At 39.7% G+C, this 19,642-nt stretch overlaps 1 protein-coding gene across 1 annotated transcript; it reads right to left on the bottom strand.

Moving 5' to 3' along the window:
- Positions 1–12,026: 12,026 nt before the first annotated feature.
- Positions 12,027–13,225, bottom strand: OR2D3 (olfactory receptor family 2 subfamily D member 3; the record flags this gene model as incomplete). The annotated part of the gene is made up of 2 exons (XM_079707559.1): positions 12,987–13,225; positions 12,027–12,777 (listed from the first exon to the last, which is right to left on the bottom strand). The coding sequence occupies exons 1-2, from the start codon at positions 13,184–13,186 to the stop codon at positions 12,027–12,029; spliced, it is 951 nt and encodes a 316-aa protein (XP_079563685.1). The 5' UTR covers positions 13,187–13,225.
- Positions 13,226–19,642: the final 6,417 nt, after the last annotated feature.

Raw genomic sequence — 19,642 nt, 5'->3', positions numbered from 1 at the left:
AGGGAAGAACTTTTTGTGGGAGGAAGGCACTGGAGCTAAACTGCTTCTCTGTGTAGGTGGGAAGAGGGCTGGGAGGCTGGGGAGATGACTGGAATAGATGTTTCACATGTAACCCTTCACTCGATTCCTATGTTCTATTTAACTCTCACTGCCATACTCTGTTGGAACAGCTTAAGATTCTCATAGGCAGATGGGTTTCCACCTCCACTGTGGTCACCTCCTAGCATATTCTAAGTTGTGACCTTTTCTACACTGCTTCTGTAAACCATATTTTCACTTTCTGTCTTGTAGAAATGTATTGACGCCATCTATATACTCATTAGTATCCCCATTACATGGGGACACAGGGCAAAGTGGAACAACTGAAGGAACATTCTGAGATCCAACACAAACCTTTTCCAAAGCTTAAGGAAAGTACACGTTCATTACCAAAAAAAGAAAAGAAAGTTCCGAAGTGCTTAAGAGGTATCACTCACTGAGTTCCAGCAGAACAATGAACTATGGGCCCAGATACTTTCAGAATTAACATACAGGGAGAAAGAGGGAAAAAAAGTTCACAGATCACATATTAAAAACAAAACAAAAAACCAAGTAAGCATTAAAAAAAAAAAGATTTAACAACAAGAATATCCATTGTAACAATAAATGCACTGGGTAAAAATTTAAACTCAACTATGTAAAAAATTAAGGGACATCCAAAACAAAAGAACTCCAAAGCTTAAAGGGATGATAGAAAAAAAACAAATGTAAACAACAATAATATGCAGGGATATACTGAATTAAGATGTATATTGAATTAAAAGCACAAATGAATAAAATGAGACAAAGAGGAAACTTTACATGATTGAAGGTACAACTCATAATGAAATATGACTGTTACTAAGTGTATCAAATAACACAATGAAATATATTTATAGCAAAACCCTCAGAAAACAAGAGATGCAAGCAACAATAACACCACAAAAATGGGAGACTAAGGCAACTTTCTCAGTCCTTAACAAGTAAGCTAAAATTGATAGTATAGAGGACACAAATAACATGCTTAGCCTGATATATAAAACCAGAAAGAATGTAGTTTCTATTCAAGCACTTATGGGAATGCTTACAAAAGCTGCTATTTATTAAGCTACCAAAAAACTCAATAAATATAAAGTAAATAAAAGCAGTACAAACCACATTTATTACCAGAATGAAAACTAGATCTTAACATCAAGTAGAAATAGAAAAAAAATCTCAACTACTTTGAAATTTAACTTTTGCTTCTAGAAAACAACTCAAATTAAAAACACTAAAAACACTGCACTTCAAAATCTAATAGCTCAAGTTCTGCTGTTAGGCAATAGCAAAGCCTTATATATATAATTAAACAAGAATGAGATGAATTAAACGTTCAACTCAAAGTGAGAAAAAGCAACAAAATATATTAGGAGTTTATAGGTTAAAAATTAATAAATTACTCAGTATAAATAATTATAGAGCTAGGAGGACAGGTTAGAGATGTTCAGGATGATATGCTAGCACTTAAGATTTCGAAGGAGGAAGAGTCTGGATGATAAATGGTCCAAGGTATGACTGTGACTGAGAATAGCTTAAGTGGTCTGTAAGTGACCACCAGTGGAATAAACAAAGTCAAGAACTGTTAAAGTTTAAACTCTAAAGTACTAAACAGACACCTTTAAGGATGATGGTAGGACTCAGAATGAAGATTGAAGACGCTGAGCCAATACCAATGGAAGGAAGGGCTCACTAAGGCGCAGGTGGCAGGAATCTGGAGAGTTAGATCAAATAACCAGCTGACACAAGTTCATAGGATTTTACAGCGTCAAGGAACTTGAACAGGCACTAATTATGGGGGAAAGGTAGTATCTGTGAAAAAGGGTTGTTTTAATCAAATAGGTCATAGGCAGAGCAGTAGCCTGAGGTAAGGAGAATCTTTCGCTTTCCGAGATTAGCTTGTAAAAAGTAGCATAAAGCAGTGTGCAAATGAGCATCTGAAATAAAGAGGTTTTAGTGAGTGGCCAGGAATGAGTGGGACAGCACGGCAAGTTGGAATGAACTTTTCTCCATTTTCTTTTCCAGTCGATTGATCCAGTCACACTGGATCGGGAATCCATATCAGGCATTCCAAAACCAGCTGAGCAAGATATATTTACCAGATTAAACGCCTGGAGACTGCCCCCATCACAGAATGGAAGAGGAGACAGTAGACCTGGATCTGGAACCTAACCGTCCTGTTTCCCACCCCAGCCCTCTTTACCTCTCCTCTCTCACGCACTAACTTCCTACCACAGCCCACGCCTCCATCTCTGTCAGCTCGCGCCCTCCTCCAGCTTCTCCCGCAGAGACTGCAGGGCACAGAGTTGGAATCCAGGTAACAGCGAACAAGCCGAGGAGACCGCGTGGACGCCCTCAAGCAGGATTCCCAATTCCACTCACCCGCGTCCTCACTGCCCGCTGACCCGCGTGATACCTGCAAACACCGCTCCCAGCCAGGGCTGGGTTCAGTCACACCCAGAAGCCAGTTCAGAGGAGCCGCAGAAGTCGCCCTCCCAGCCCAGAGAGGGAGCTTGCGTTAGTAATCACGCCACAACTAAGCAGCGCGGGCCACACCTGTCCCTTACACGCCAGCGCCGGCTCAGTATCTACTAAATACCAAGACGCAGGCCGGCGCACTCCCGCGCACGCGCACCATCCGTGGAAGCCCCCAGAAGCCCCCGCGGCCCAAGTTTATAAAGTAGACGGGGTGGGGCTTCTGCCCGTCCCGCCCCTTTCCCAGGCCCCGCCCACTTCATCGACTTGTGTCCAACCCTAAGGCCAGGAACCGAGGGCCATGCTTAGGGTAGGTGGGAAAAGGTCTTGTCAAACTTCTGTGGCTTCCTCCATCCCCATCTAGGAGAACTGGCCAAAATGATTGGCCACCTCCACCCACCCTCCTCCCCCATTTTCTTGGAATCAAAAAACAGTGAAGTAATTTTGAAAAGATATGGTATTGTATATAACATGGTTTAACATGGTTTTTACTGACTTGCTGATTCGCTCATTCACTCATTTATTCAATTTTGCATCACGGTAGAAAATCTTGCAAAAGATCATGAGTCCAGTTTTGGCTTGTTACATATGAGATAGTTTGTGACATCCAAGAAGCATTGTCAAATTGGATGTAAGTGAGAGCTTAGAAGTGTATGGGGCCAGACTTGTAAAATTTGTGTCAGTAACGGGTAGATGGTACTCCATACTATGGGCGGGCGGGGGGGAGAATGAGACTGCAGAGAGAAAGAGAGAAAACAGTAGGAGGAGGAGGAGTCTAGGACTGAGCCCCAGAGGAAGAACTCAAACTAGTAAATCAGGGACTGTCTCCCAGGAAGGGGGCTTTAAATCTAGATCAAACAAGATAGGAACCAGATTTTTGTTTGTTTTAACCAACCTCTTCTGTACTCATTACTATCATTAGCAAATTATAAATGTCATCTCACTCATCACCACAACACTATAAGGAAGAGATTATCATCCCCAAATTTATGGAAACTAAAAGATAGCGAAGCTGAGCTTCAAGCTCAGATCACTTCGTACTTGTCCCACTGCTACTCACTCAACACTTCAAGATTTAGAGGGTCATTAGTAAGATGTGCCAGAATTGTGGAATGATATTTTCCAAGATTAGGAGTATGGTGTGTGCCATGAATTGTTTGTGATGGGGTTGACCTTTATAAAAGTCAGTTAATATCTAGGCAAAATAAAAATTTTAACTTGTGAGTATTGCCAGTAAACAGGCTCAAACATAGTCTTTAGCTACTTAAGATTTCAGGGAAATGGAAAGGGTGCCAAGTATGAAGCGAATGACCAGTCTTCCTCTCATACCTTATAGGTATGAGGTTTCTGACCACGTGTCTTCAAAAGTCCACAGAGGCCTAGACACTGCTTTCTAATTGAAGAAAGGTCATTTTCAGTTTGCAGTCACCTCACTAAAGTCCAGCTATTTTTTAATGGCACAATTTTAAAGGTTTCTCTCAATGTATGACTTTCATTGTAAAGCCATCTGGGATTAGATCCTTAAGATGATGCAAAGACTTGTTTGCTACAAACTCCATTCTCTTCTATCATTGTGAAATCCAGATCTTCTCTGTATTTAAGAAAAAAATATAGAGAAAACTTGACCTGCGTTAAGCCAACACTATTCCTAGACCACTTATATATTCATTCAGCCAATTTTTATTGAGAATTTAATATGTGGCCAATACTGTACTAGCAATTGAAAATATATTAGTAAACACAATCAAATGAAGACTGCCTTAACGACCAGTGGAAGCATTCCATATGCTAAGCTATTGTATTTCTTCACCCAATGTTCTGTGTTCTGAACATCCTCAGAATATTGTGTTGTGTAGATTGTGAGTTGCATTGGTCAGTCTGGAATTTGTAGATAGTCAAGATATGAATAGGGGTGATTTGGTTTCATGGGCCATGTGTTATGAACATTTGTCAGTTTTTGGCTTCTGATCCTTTGCATACACTGTCTAAAATTATAATCTTCTGTTGAGTCTTGTGAGGGAGTTGGAGCCTGTCTCCATCCATGGAAACTGAATACATCTAATATTAACTTCCTTTGTCTGCATTGCAGCTAGGACTTGATCAATTAGATATACCCAGTCTAGACTTTGAGTTAAGAGCTAGTGACATGAAAAAGCAAGGACATCAAAAAGTTTCTTTTTTAAAAACAGACTTTATTTTTTAGGTCAGTTTTAGACGTACAGAAAAATTGAGAAGATATAGTACATTGAGTTCTGATATACCCCCCTTTTCCTACTATCGACTTACATTGTTATTATTATTATTTACATTATTATGGCACATCTACAATTAAGAACATAAGATTAATACCTTATTATTAACTAAACTTTATACTTTGTTTGAATTTGCTTAGGTTTTGTCTCCTTAGGCTCCTCCTGGCTGTAACAGTTTTTGAGACTTGTTTTTGATGACCTTTACGGTTTTGAGGAGTACAGGTTGTATATTTATAGGGAGCCCATGTATGAGAATTTGTATGTTTTTCTCATGATTAGACTGAGGTTATGGGTTTGAGGGATCTTCCAATCATAAAGTGCTATTTCCATCATATCATCTCAAGGGAACGCACTAACAACAGGACTTAACACTATTTATGTTAACCTTTGTCACCTGGCTGAGGTAGTGTCAGCAATTTCTTCTCTTTTTTTTGTCAGCGGTAGAGAGAGCAGCAACATTCCGATTTCCAGGTTCAGGGAATTAGCAGCTCCAGCAGCAGGGCCTGTGCTGAGGGTGTTGGCAGTGTAAACTGCGCCACCTAGTGCTGAATGGCAGTGATGTCCTTAGCTGACATTGTGTTAATGAATTTGTGTTAATGAACTTGGCCCGTGATTCTGGCTGCAGAATCGGAATTACTATTATTCAGTATTTTTCCTTTTAGCTTAAATCATGCATAGTCAGTTTCTGTTACTTGCAACTACAAACCCTGACTGATACATCATCTTTATTATGATTCTTTAGAAGCTTCTTGGCCCTTTATTCCCCCTCTCCCTCCATAGCAGGAGAGGTAGTAGTTTTGTTTGTTTGTTTGTTTGCTTTTTTGCGGTACGCGGGCCTCTCACTGCTGTGGCCTCTCCCGTTGCGGAGCACAGGCTCAAGACGCGCAGGCTCAGTGGCCATGGCTCACGGGCCCAGCCGCTCCGCGGCACGTGGGATCTTCCCGGACCGGGGCACAAACCCGTGTCCCCTGCATCGGCAGGCGGACTCTCAACCACTGCGCCACCAGGGTGGGTAGTAGTTTTTACTGGTAATGTGAATAAGCCCCACAGGAATCTATTTGAATGTGACGGAGCACAATTCTCTCAGAGTTTCAGTTATCCATTGCTGCACAACAAGCCACCTCAAAACTCTGTGCCTTAAAACAGCCATCATTTTATTTGCTCAGGATTCCAGAATTTGGAAGGTGGAGATGGCAAGGATCGGTAATGGCAATATTTAAGGTAGTGTTTGTACTTTCTTCTTACATGTTCTTATTTTTTCTGCTGTTACTGAAGTAGCTCTCATCTAGATCATCAATGACAGCCAAGTCACCAATTTCAACTATTAATTTTTTGTCCTTGTCTACATCACCTCATCTAGCACATGTTGTTTGAGTGAGGGTTTTCTCTGATCCTCCTACCCCAGATTAGAGTTTGTCTATTGTAGTGCAGTTCCAGTAATTTTAAAAGGATAGTAACAAATGCAGAAGTGTGTATTAAAACACATTATGTGTCAGTCATTGCTCTGATAAAATGGTAAGATAAAATGAAATAAGAGCTCAATAAATACTTTTTAAATGATTCCATGGATGCATGAATGAAAGAAATAAGAACTTTGGTTACTAGATTTCTGTTCACTGGGGAGGCCTTCCCCTGCAAAGTCAATCTGAGGTGTGTTGTTCCTGGACCTATGTTCAAGGTAACTGTAGAATGGTTACCATGGAATCCCCTCTAAATGCGTGATTGATTAACGTTTGGGTAAAAGAGCCAAGCAGAGGGACCTTCAAGATGGCAGAGGAGTAGGAGGTGGAGATCACCTTCCTCCCCACAGATACTTCAGAAATACATCTACATGTGGAACAGCTCCTACAGAACACCTACTGAACGCTGGCAGAAGACCTCAGACCTCCCAAAAGGCAAGAAACTCCCCCACGTACCTGGGTAGGACAAAAGAAAAAAACAAGCAGAGACAAAAGAATAGGGACGGGACCTGCACCAGTGGGAGGGAGCCGTGAAGGAGGAAAGGTTTCCACACACTAGGAAGCCCCTTCGAGGGCGGAGACTGCGGGTGGCGGAGGGGGGAAGCTTCGGAGCCACGGAGGAGAGCGCAGCAACAGGGGTGCGGAGGGCAAAGCGGAGAGATTCCCGCACAGAGGATCGGTGCCGACCAGCACTCACCAGCCCGAGGGGCTTGTCTGCTCACCCGCTGGGGTGGGCGGGGCTGGGAGCTGAGGCGCGGGCTTCGGAGGTCGGATCGCAGGGAGAGGACTGGGGTTGGCTGCGTGAACACAGCCTGAAGGGGCTAGTGCACCACGGCTAGCCGGGAGGGAGGCCGGGAAAAGGTCTGGAACTGCAGAAGAGGCAAGAGACTTTTTCTTGCCTCTTTGTTTCGTGGTGCGCGAGGAGAGGGGATTAAGAGCACTGCTTAAAGGAGCTCCAGAGACGGGCGTGAGCCGCAGCTAACAGCGCGGACCCCAGAGACTGGCATGAAACGTTAAGGCTGCTGCTGCTGCCACCAAGAAGTCTGTGTGCGAGCACAGGTCACTGTCCACACCTCCCCTCCCGAGAGCTTGTGCAGCTCGCCACTGCCAGGGTCCCGTGATGCAGGGACAACTTCCCGGGAGAACGCACGGCGAGCCTCAGGCTGGTGCAACGTCACACTGGCCTGATAATCATTATCACTGATAATCACAGATGAAAAAATCCTCAACAAAATACTAGCAAACGGAATCCAACAGCACATTAAGAGGATCAAACATCAAGATCAAGTGGGGTTTATCCAAGGAATACAAGGATTCTTCAATATATGCTAATCAATGTGATACACCATATTAATAAATTGAAGGAGAAAAACCATATGATAATCTCAATAGATGCAGAAAAAGCTTTTGACAAATTTAACACCATTTATGATAAAAACTCTCCAGAAAGTAGGCATAGAGGTAACCTATCTCAACATAATAAAGGCCATATATGACAAACCCACAGCCAACATTGTTCTCTGTGGTGAAAAACTGAAATCGTTTCCTCTAAGATTAGGAACAAGACAAGCTTGTCCACTCTCACCACTATTATTCAACATAGTTTTGGAAGTTTTAGCCACGGCAATCAGAGAAAAAAAGAATTAAGACTGTCACTGTTTGTAGATGACATGATACTATACATAGAGAATCCTAAAGATGCTACCAGAAAACTACTAGAGCTAATCAATGAATTTGGTAAAGTAGCAGGATACAAAATTAATGCACAGAAATCTCTTTCATTCGTATACAATAATGATGAAAAATCTGAAAGTGAAATTAAGAAAACACTCCCATTTACCATTTACCATTGCAACAAAAAGAATAAAACATCTAGGAATAAACCTACCTAAGGAGACAAAAGACCTGTATGCAGAAAACTATAAGACACTGATGAAAGAAATTAAAGATGATACAAACAGATGGAGAGATATACCATGTTCTTGGATTGGAAGAATCAACATTGTGAAAATGACTCTACTACCCAAAGCAATCTACAGATTCAATGCAATCCCTATCAAACTACCACTGGCATTTTTCACAGAACTAGAACAAAAAACTTCACAATTTGTATGGAAACACAAAAGACCCTGAATAGCCAAAGCAATCTTGAGAAAGAAAAACGGAGCTGGAGGAATCAGGCTCCCTGACTTCAGACTATAGTACAAAGCTACATAATCAAGAGAGTATGGTACTGGCACAGAAACAGAAATATAGATCAATGGAACAGGATAGAAAGCCCAGAGATAAACCCATGCACATATGGTCACCTTATCTTTGACAAAGGAGGCAAGAATATACAATGGAGTACATACAGCCTCTTCAATAAGTGGTTAGGGAGTGTTCTAATTTCATAAGAATGAAATTAGAACACTTCCTAATACCATACACAAAAATAAACTCAAAATGGATTAAAGACCTAAATGTAAGGCCAATCACTATAGAACTCTTAGAGGAAAATACAGGCAGAACACACTATGATGTAAATCACAGCAAGATCCTTTTTGACCTACCTCCTAGAGAAATGGAAATAAAACAAAAATAAACAAATGGCACCTAATGAAACTTCAAAGCTTTTGCAGAGCAAAGTAAACCATAAACAAGATGAAAAGACAACCCTCAGAATGTGAGATAATATTTGCAAATGAAGCAACTGACAAAGGATTAATCTCCAAAATATACAAGCAGCTCGTGCAGCTCAATATCAAAAAAGCAAACAATCCAATCCAAAAACAGGTGGAAGAACTAAATAGACATTTCTCCAAAGAAGATATACAGATGGCCAACAAACACATGAAAGGATGCTCAACGTCACTAATCATTAGAGAAACACAAATCAAAACTACAGTGAGGTATCACCTCACACAGGTCAGAATGGCCATCATCAAAAAATCTACAAATAATAAATGCTGGAGAGGGTGTGGAGAAAAGGGAACCCTCTTGCACTGTTGGTGGGAATGTACATTGATACAGCCACCTTGGAGAACAGTATGGAGATTCCTTACACAACTAAAAATAGAACTACCATATGCCCCAGCAATCCCACTACTGGGCATATACCCTGAGAAAACCATAATTCAAAAAGAGACATGTACCACAATGTTCATTGCAGCACTGTTTACAATAGCCAAGCAACCTAATTGTCCATCAAAAGATGAATGGATAAAGAAGATGTGGCACATGTATACAATGGAATATTACTCAGCCATAAAAAGAAACAAAACTGAGTTATTTGTAGTGAGGTGGATGGACCTAGAGTCTCTCATACAGAGTGAAGTAAGTCAGAAAGAGAAAAACAAATGCCATATGCTAACACATATATGTAACCTAAAAAAAAATGGTACTGATGAACCTGGGGCAGGACAGGAATAAAGACGCAGATGTAGAGAATGGACTTGAGGATACAGGGAGGGGGAAGGGTAAGCTGGGACGAAGCAAGAGAGTAGCAGTGACATATATACACTACCAAATGTAAAATAGATATCTAGTGGGAAGCAGCTGCATAGCACAGGGAGGTCAGTTTGGTGCTTTGTGACCACCTAGAGGGGTGGGATAAGGAGAGTGGGAGAGAGATGCAAGAGGGAGGAGATATGGGGATACATGTATACATGTAGCTGATTCACTTTGTTATACAGCAGAAACCAGCACAACATTGTAAAGCAATTATATTCCAATAAAGATATTTCTAAAAAATTAAAAAATAAAAGTAAACAAACAAACAAACAAAAAAGGACTTTCTAAAATTATCTAAAAGTCATATAAAAACTATGACAAAAATAGAGGGGCATATCCCCATTTTATAAGCCATGTGCTCTATTTTCCAATTAAAATTGAAAGGGAGAGACAGAATGAGCAAGAAAATTATCTTTCCCAGAATAGTATTGATCTATGGGGAGAAAGACATGGGAAGAAGGGAGTGGCTATCATGTTTTGTTTTATATCTTTCTGTACTATTCAAAATTTCTACTTCTATATTTTTGTAGCTTTTTAAACAACAAGGGTTATCTGACGGGAAACTTTTGTTTTCAATTTCAATTTTTTAAAACTTATTTTATTGAAGTATGGTTGATAGAGAATGTTGTGTTGATTTCTGCTTTATAGCAAAGTGATTCAGTTATTTATATACATATATTCTTTTTCATATTCTTTTCCATTATGGTTTATCACAGGATATTGAATATAGTTCCCTGTGCTATATAGTAGGACCTTGTTGTTTATCCATTCTATATATAATAGTTTTCATCTGCTACTTCCAAACTCCCAGTCCATTCCCTCCACCTCCCTCATTTTATTTATTTTTTTATTTTTTATTTTTTTTTGCGGTACGCGGGCCTCTCACTGTTGTGGCCTCTCCCGTTGCGGAGCACAGGCTCCCGACGCGCAGGCTCAGCGGCCATGGCCCACGGGCCCAGCCGCTCTGCGGCACGTGGGATCCTCCTGGAACAGGGCACGAACCTGTGTCCCCTGCATCGGCAGGCGGACTCTCAACCACTGCACCACCAGGGAAACCCTCATTTTATTTTTTGTATCTACTGTATTTTTAAGTGAATAAATGTTATATTATAAAGAGTAAAAAAAAAAAAAAAAAGAGCGAAGCAGCTGTCAGTCTGTTTATTTGGAATAAGAGTTTATGAGAACCTAAAGTGGACTCTAGAATTGACCATTCTAGACAAGCTGAGCCACAGTGAAATGTGGTTAGAGGCATCTAAGCTTAAGGGGTCAGTCTAGGGATGGTAAACTCCAATTTCTAAAATTCTAATTCATTTTGCTTTCAGAAGAGATATTCATTGGGTTAATTGGGTTCATACAGAGGAAGATGACCTGAATGAATATTGGATACCAAAGCATGTTAGATAAAGGAATTTTAAAGGAACAAGTGGGTGGTTGGCTGTGAAAACTGAAGTTGGACAAATATAGAAACTGACTTCAGTGAGTTGTGGTATAGAAGGATAATGAAAATTATTCTAGGAGTAAAACTAGGGAAAGTGGGTTGAAGATATAGGAAAATTGATTTTGACTTACCATAAGGAAGATCTTTCTAACAGTAAGAAAACTATCTACATATGAAAGGGAATGATCCTAGAACATAGAGCACTAGCTATACCATTCTTGTTTATGCAAATGCTGGACAATTACTCAATGGCAATATTATGGAGTGGTTTAATTCACTTTTTACTCTGATAGTCTGTGTTTATATGGACTTTGGGGTGATGATATAAAAACTCATTTTCTGGAGCTTTCAGGAGATAACATCATGAACTAGGAAGTAGTGTGGCCTCTGGTACCTTTTTACAAGCTGAAATGCTTTGGGCCGTGAATGAGACCAGTATTAAATACATTGATGGTTTTGATTAGACTATTCCTGGTTTTGTATGACTGGGACATCCAAACTTGAAATGTCTTTAATGTTAGAATCATGTATTTAATTCATATTAGACATTATCTCTGGATAATCCAGTTTAAATCTCTTAAATTCAAGGGTGGTCAAGCTTAAAACATGTCCACGTTAGCTGAATTAACCAAAAACTCATTCAAAATAGCATTTAGTGCTTTTCATAATCAAGAAATAACCTAACTTTTCATCCTTTTATTTCTTCCCTATGTTTAGGGTGGTGTATTCACAGTTTCTGGAACATGTTCCTTACTTTTATGCTTCTTCCTGAAATGACCTAACTTGTAACTGTCGACTGAAATCCTGCTCCTCTTTTAAGGATGTTACTATAGCTCAAAAAGTCAGACCTAGAGGTCACCGTCTCTGAGAAAAGGGCTTTCTTCCAGCCAGTTTCCTGAGAGTTCCTTTGACTTCCTTGTTTCTCAGGCTATAAATTATGGGGTTCAACATTGGAGTCACCACTGTATAGAACACAGATATCATTTTATCCCATTCTGTGGTCTTGGAATTTGGCCACATGTAGGTAAATATTCCTGATCCATAAAAGAGGACAACAACAATGAGATGGGAGCCACAGGTAGAGGAAGCCTTGAGCCGCCCCTCCCCAGACTGCATCTGGATCACAGTGGAGATGATATTCCAGTGGGAGACAAGGATCAGGGAGACAGGAGCTAAGAGGATGACCACACCCATTGCAAAGATGCCCATTTCTGTGCTGTAAGTATCTGCTGAAGCCAGCTTCAGGAGGGCAGGGGGTTCACAAAAGTAGTGATTGATAATGTTCTGTCCTTGATAGGGAAGTTGGAAAGTAAAGGTGGTATCTACCAGAGACACTAGTGCGCTGCTGGCCCAGGACCCTATGGCCAACTGGAGACACACTTGTGGGGTCATGATGGTGGAGTAGTGCAGGGGCTTGCAGACAGCCACATACCGGTCATAGGACATCACTGCCAGCAGTGCGCATTCTGTGCCCCCAACCAGAAGGTAAACAAAGATCTGTGTCATATACCCAAAAAAAGAAATAGTTTTCCTCTTTACCAGGAAGTGGACCAACACTTGAGGGACAATACTAGTAGAGAAACAGAGATCTGTGAAAGAGAGATTTCTTAGAAAAAAGTACATGGGGGGCTTCCCTGGTGGCGCAGTGGTTGAGAGTCCGCCTGCCGATGCAGGGGATACGGGTTCGTGCCCCAGTCTGGGAAGATCCCACATGCCGCGGAGAGGCTGGGCCCGTGAGCCATGGCCGCTGGGCCTGTGCGTCCGGAGCCTGTGCTCCACAATGGGGGAGGCCACAACAGTGAGAGGCCCGCGTACAGCAAAAAAAAAAAAAAAAAGTACATGGGGGTGTGAATTCGAGAATCCATGAAGATGAGAATAGTGATGAGCAGGTTTCCAAGCACAGTCAACAGATAAATGATAAGAAAAAGAATAAACAGCAGGATCTGGGTCTGCAAGTCCTGTGAAAGGCCAAGGAAGATAAACTCAGCCATAAAAGTCTGGTTTTCTTCTCCCATTGAGATTTATGCTTGTTTACCTGTTTGGCACAAACAAAAAGAACAGACTTTGGGTTTATGACATCAAGTCCTGTAGAAGAGGCTCATTTAAAGCTCAATTTAAAAACCCAATTAGATATTTCTAGCTTTTTGCTATCCAGCTTGTTCTAATTGATACTAAGTAGAATATTTTTATTCTTATTAGTTGATTGTAATTTAAATCCACCTCATTTTCCCCAAATCTCCTCTCCCCAGTGCCTCTTATTTATAGATAGAATATGACGTTGTTAAAGCCTTCTTGGCTACTTCTGATATGAGGATATTAGAGTTCCTATGGATTTTACTAAATTGCTATACACATATTATTAGGAAATGACCATGTATACTATTAGGACTACCACCTTGCATAAAACTGCACCACTAACTGTTCAAAATACCACATATTTAATTATAACATATGCTTGAGAAACATGAAACAGTTTTGGGGCATCAATTTAATTTGACCTCTTAAAAAACAACAAAATTTTCTTGGGTTTAAAAACAAAGCTTTGGCATATCAACACTAAGGACCATTCTGTTTGGATTAAAGAATGAAATATTAAAAGTAAAACAATACAAAAAAGGAAAAATAGGTTAAAGTTGTTGTGATATATGGATAGGATCAGACTTGAAAATCATAAAAGCCTTCTAAGAAACCATGAAGGAAAACATGTGTAGAGTTTACAACATAAACTGAAAGATTTCTGTGAGATAATAATATCATGAATAAAATTAAAAGATAAACTACAAACTGAGAAAAATATTTTAGGGAGACATCAGACAAAAGTTAAAATACTTTATTACATTATGATTCCATATAAAACACTATGAAAATTGTTGAGTCCAAGAAATAATGGTCCAAGGACATGAAAAGACTATTTACAAAGAAGAAATGCAAATAGCTACTAAATATAAGAAAAATATTCAATATTATTATGACTAAATACAATTACAACAGTGAGAGATACAGTTTTTACCCGGGAAATTAGCTAAGATTTTAATAGCAACATCACAACAAAAAATAATAACTAGTATTTTATTGAGCATTTAATACATGTCAGGCATTTCTATAAGGGTTTTATATTATTATATTGTCCTGATAACATTATGAGGTAGACACTATTTATCTTATTTTGCAGATAAGAAAACTGAGGCAAAGAGAGGTTAAATCACGCAATTAATAAATGGCAGAATTAATTAGCTGTATAATGTATAATCAAGGTGCAGAGAAAAAGACATTTTTGTACAATGCAAGTGAGTAGGAAAGTTAGTACAACATTTCTGAGAAACAATTTTGTCAAATATATTAAATGACTCAAATATTCATATGCTTTGACCCAGTTCTCAATAGTATGGGTAAGGGAGAAATTCCTTTTTTTTTTTACTAGTCCTTCCTCCCCATGAGGAGTAAAAATCTGATTTATAACATTTGAGGATGTTGATTGGTCCATGATTACTACTGGGTAGGATTACTGCGCTTTAAAACGTCATGCACATTTCTACTTCTCTTCTTCCCGGGACTGGACTGTTAAGTTGAACAAGGTCCCCCTTAAGAACTTTACTTGCTCTATTCTCTCATTTTTGAATAGTTCCTAGGTGTACTCATCATCACTTTGTTCTTGTGTATCATGTTGCCAGCCAGAAGGTAATATGATGATACAATATGGATTTAAGCCATAAGGGAGTCTTAAATGACTGTAGACTAGACCACATAGCCCAATCCATGCTTATCAGAGCTCTGAACTTCAGTGACATTAGGGACTAGCTTGGTTAATAAAAAGTAGTGTCTTATTTTTCATTACTTCACATTTCTTTTGTATAACTCTAAAGAGAGGAATGACTAAGAATAGAGTAGTATTAGGAGTTCCTGAATCCCCGAGGTCTAATATCATCTACTACTCGCAAACATTACCCCAATTTCTAAATCCAATTCTAGGAGTCCATTCTAAATAAATACTCTAAATTGCAGAAAATATTCACAAGAAAATATTTTATCACATCATAGTCATGAAATAATGGTTAAAAACAGACATTCAGACCAATGAAACATAATAGAGAGACCAGAAATAAACCCATACATATATGGTCAACAAGGTGCCAAGAATACATTATGGGGAAAGGATAGTTTCTTCAATAAATGGTGTCAGGAAAACTGGATATCCACATACAAAAGAATGAAATTGGACCCTTATCTCACACCATATACAAAAATTAACTCAAAATAAATTAAAACAACTCCTAGAAGAAAATATAGGGAAAAAGCTTCTGGACATTAGTCTTGGTAATGATTCCTTGGATATGACAGTAAAAGCACAAGCAACATAAGCAAAAATAGACAAGTGAAACTACATCAAACTAAAAAGCCTCTGCATTCCAAAGGAAACAATTAACAAAATGAAAAGGTAACCTGTGGAATGGGAGAAAATATTTGCCAACCATATATCAGATAAAAGGTTAATATTTGAGTCACTCCCTCTTGCAAGAGCACCGGAATCACAACTAACAGCTGGGCAATCACTGACAGGAAGATACTGGAACTCACCAAGGAAGATACCCCACATCCAAAGACAAAGGAGAAGCTGCAATGAGATGGTAGGAGGGGTGCAATCACAAGATCAAGTCCTATAACTGCTGAGTGGGTGACTCACAAACTGGAGAACAATTGTACCACAGAAGTCCACCCACTGGAGTGAGGGTTCTGAGCCCCACACCAGGCTTCCCAACCTGGGGGTCTGGCAATGGGAGGAGGAATTCCCAGAGAATCAGACTTTGAAGGCTTGTGGGATTTGATTGCAGGACTTCAACAGGACTGGCGGAAACAGAGACTCCACTCTTGGAGGGCACACACAAAGTAGTGTGTGCATCAAGACCCAGGGAGAAGGAGCAGTTACCCCATAGGAGACTGAGCCAGACCTGCCTGCTGGTGTTGGAGGGTCTCCAGCAGATGCAGAGAGTGGCTGTTTCTCACTGCGGGGATGAGGACACTGGCAGCGGAAGTTCTGGGAAGTGCTCCTTGGCATGAGCCCTCCTGGAGTCTGCCATTAGCCCCACCAAAGAGCCTGTAGCCTCCAGTGCTGGGTTGCCTCAGGCCAAACAACCAACAGGGAGGGAACTCAGCCCCACCCATCAGCAGACAAGCAGATTAAAGTTTTGCTGAGCTCTGCCCACCAGAGCAACACCCTGCTCTACCCACCACCGGTCCCTCCGGTCAGGAAGCTTGCACAGGCCTCTTAGATAGACTCATCCACCAGAGGGCAGACAGCAGAAGCAGGAAGAACTACCATCCCACAGGCTATGGAACGAAAACCACATTCACAGAAAGATAGACAGAATGAAAAGGCAGAGGACTATGTACCAGATGAAGGAACAAGATAAAAGCCCAGAAAAACAATTAAATGAAGTGGAGATAGGCAACCTTATATGTGGAATCTAATATAACAAAACAGAAATAGACTCACAGATATAGAGAACAAACCAGTGGTTCCTGAAGGGGAGAGGGAAAGAGGGAGGGGCAAGACAGAGGTAGGAGATTAACAGGAACTAACTACTCTGCGTGAAGTAAATAAGCTACAAGGATATATTTTACAGCACAGAGAATATAGCCAACATTTTATAGTAAATTTAATTGGAGTATAATCTATAAAAACATTGAATCACTATGTTGTACACCTGAAACTAATATAATATTGTAAATCAACTATACTTCAATACAAAATGGATAAAGAAAATGTTGGATATACATACAATGGAACATTATTTACCCTTAAAAAAGACGGAAATCCTGCTATTTGTGACAACATGGATGAACTTAGAAGACATTATGCTAAGTTAAATAAGCCAGACACAGAAGTACAAATACTACGTAATATCACTTATATGAGGAATCTAAAATAGTCAAACTCATAGAAGCAAAGAGTGGTATGTATGGTAGTTGCCAGGGGCCATGGGGAGGAGGAAATGGGAAGGTATTAGTCAAATGATACTAAGCTTCAGTTATACAAGGTGAGTAGGTCCTAGAGATGTACTGTACAGCATAGTTCCTACAGTTATTCAAAGAACAATTTCCTCTCCCACAATTGTTTCTGAAATTCCACAGGGAATAACTTACCTGTTCTCAGCACTGTCAGCTTCAAAGTAAAGTCTGTCATTTTCTTTTTTCCCTTCTCTTGTTGCTTAGGTGTTATCTGAGCACCATTTCTTCTGTACCCTACAAATAATGGTTATCAATATCAATAATAATAATGATGACAATAATCTTCCTTTGGTACTTACCAAAAGTGGTTTTGCTAGTGCCTTAGGGACCAATGCTAATATATATATTCAAAATGTACAGAAAAGACTGAACAAAAAATGTCCAAAATGTTGAGAGTGGTTTACTCTGGGTATGGAATTATAGGTGGCTTATTTTTCTTCTTTTCTAATGTTTTGGTGCTTTAAAGTTGTTCTTTAAAAGGCCATATATAAATTTACAATATAGGAAAAATATAAAAATAGGAAAATCTCAACAGTATTTAACTGAGGATGCTTTAAACTAAAGTCACTTTATTGCTTCTACTTTTAGCCTTGATAAAGTAAGTGGTATAGGACTAGCCATCTTGCTAGAAGCAAATATAAAACAAGGGACTTCCCTGGTGGTCCAGTGGTTAAGACTTCGCCTTCCCACGCAGGGGTTGCGGGTTCGATCCCTAGGCAGGGAGCTAAATCCCACATGCCTCATGGCCAAAATAACAAAACATTAAAAAAAAAAAGAAGCAATATTGTAACAAATTCAATAAAGACTTTAAAAATGGTCCACATCAAAAAAAATCTTAAAAAACAAACAAAAAAACCCCCAATATAAAACAAAGTATAGAACAGTCACTTTCAGACATTGGACAACAGCCAGCTCAGAATGTAATCCTGTATAAGAAGATTAGCAAAGGTGAAAATAGATTGAAACCACCCACTCTATATTGGAGAGTGGGGCAAACAGACATGAACTATGTAGGCATGTACATTTACAAAATCTCTCTGGAAGGTAATCTGAAAATATTACAAAATTCCAAAATAAGCTTTTTTTTTCTGAACAATGCTAATTTTAGGACTTTATATTTTGGAAAGCATTATAGATATGCAAAATTTTTGTTTCAAAGGATATTCACATATAGAAATGTTTCCAGAAAAAAACACCTAAAGTCTAACAATAGATGATATGTTAAATAAATTTTAGATTTCCTACTTAACATAATCTATACAGTACAGAGAAACAGGTAAAAGTGAAGATGTCTGAGTCACACAGACATGGGTTGGATCCTTTTCACCTCGTTTTTTAGATCTGTATCCTTGGACAATTTATTTAGCTCTTGCTTGTATGTGACAGTTTCCTAATGTAGAATGAACATAACATCACAACTTCACTGTACAAATGTAAAGATTTAATTAAGAACTTAATGGAAAATAGTTTGCTCAATGTCTGGCAGCTACATTAAAAAAATGCCTGCTATGGTTATGATGATGATGATAATGATGATGATGCAACAACCATAAGCCATTAAAAGGTAAGTAGATCGATATTTTCTACAGAAAGATGTCTGACACACAATTGAGTTAAAAAAGTGGGTTACAAAATAACATGTATGGGTGTGTGTGTGTGTGTGTGTCTCTCTCTCTCTCTCTCTCTCTCAGTGATTCCTTTAAATAACATCCTTACCACATTGATAAACTTTTAACACACAATAAAACTAAGAATCCAGGGCTTCCCTGGTGGCGCAGTGGTTGAGAGTCCGCCTGCCGATGCAGGGGACGTGGGTTCGTGCCCCGGTCCGGGAAGATCCCACATGCCGCAGAGCGGGTGGGCCCATGAGCCATAGTCGCTGAGCCTGCGTATCCGGAGCCTGTGCTCCACAACGGAAGAGGCCGCAACAGTGAGAGGCCCGCGTACCGCAAAAAAAACACAAAACAAAACAACAACAACAACAAAAAAACAACTAAGAATCCAGGTAGAACTGTAAAGAATGGTTATCTATCTGTCAAAGGTAGGATTTGTATATTTAATGTACATGTGTGTGTATATGTGGGTTGGGGAAGAATGCGGTTTAATCTCCAGGCAGGAAAGGAGATACCTGAGTGAAAAAGGAGCCAAATAAGATGAACTGTAGTATCATTTGTATTCCAAGGAAGGTCAGGGATAATTATTCTTTCACACTCTAAATTTTCATATAACTTTGTCAACTTGACTGATTAATTCTCTTTAATACAGAGAGAAAATTAGGAAGAAAAATGGGTAGGAAAAATAAAATAATGGGAACAAAAGTTAGAAGCAAGCAGGGAGGGGAAGCTGAACATAGAGAACAGGAATCCAGAGATGTGGAGAAAAGCAGCAGAAGGAAGGGACTACAGGAAGAGATCTATAAGTCTGGCTGTTTCCCCAAACTAAAAGGACAGGCAATGAATCTTTTA

The sequence above is a fragment of the Hyperoodon ampullatus genome, assembly GCF_949752795.1.
Source record: "Hyperoodon ampullatus genome assembly, chromosome: 7".
NCBI classification, from domain to species: Eukaryota; Metazoa; Chordata; class Mammalia; order Artiodactyla; family Ziphiidae; genus Hyperoodon; species Hyperoodon ampullatus.
The sequence above is the reverse complement of the archived record's forward strand: the minus strand, read 5'-3'. Positions and strand labels throughout refer to the sequence as shown.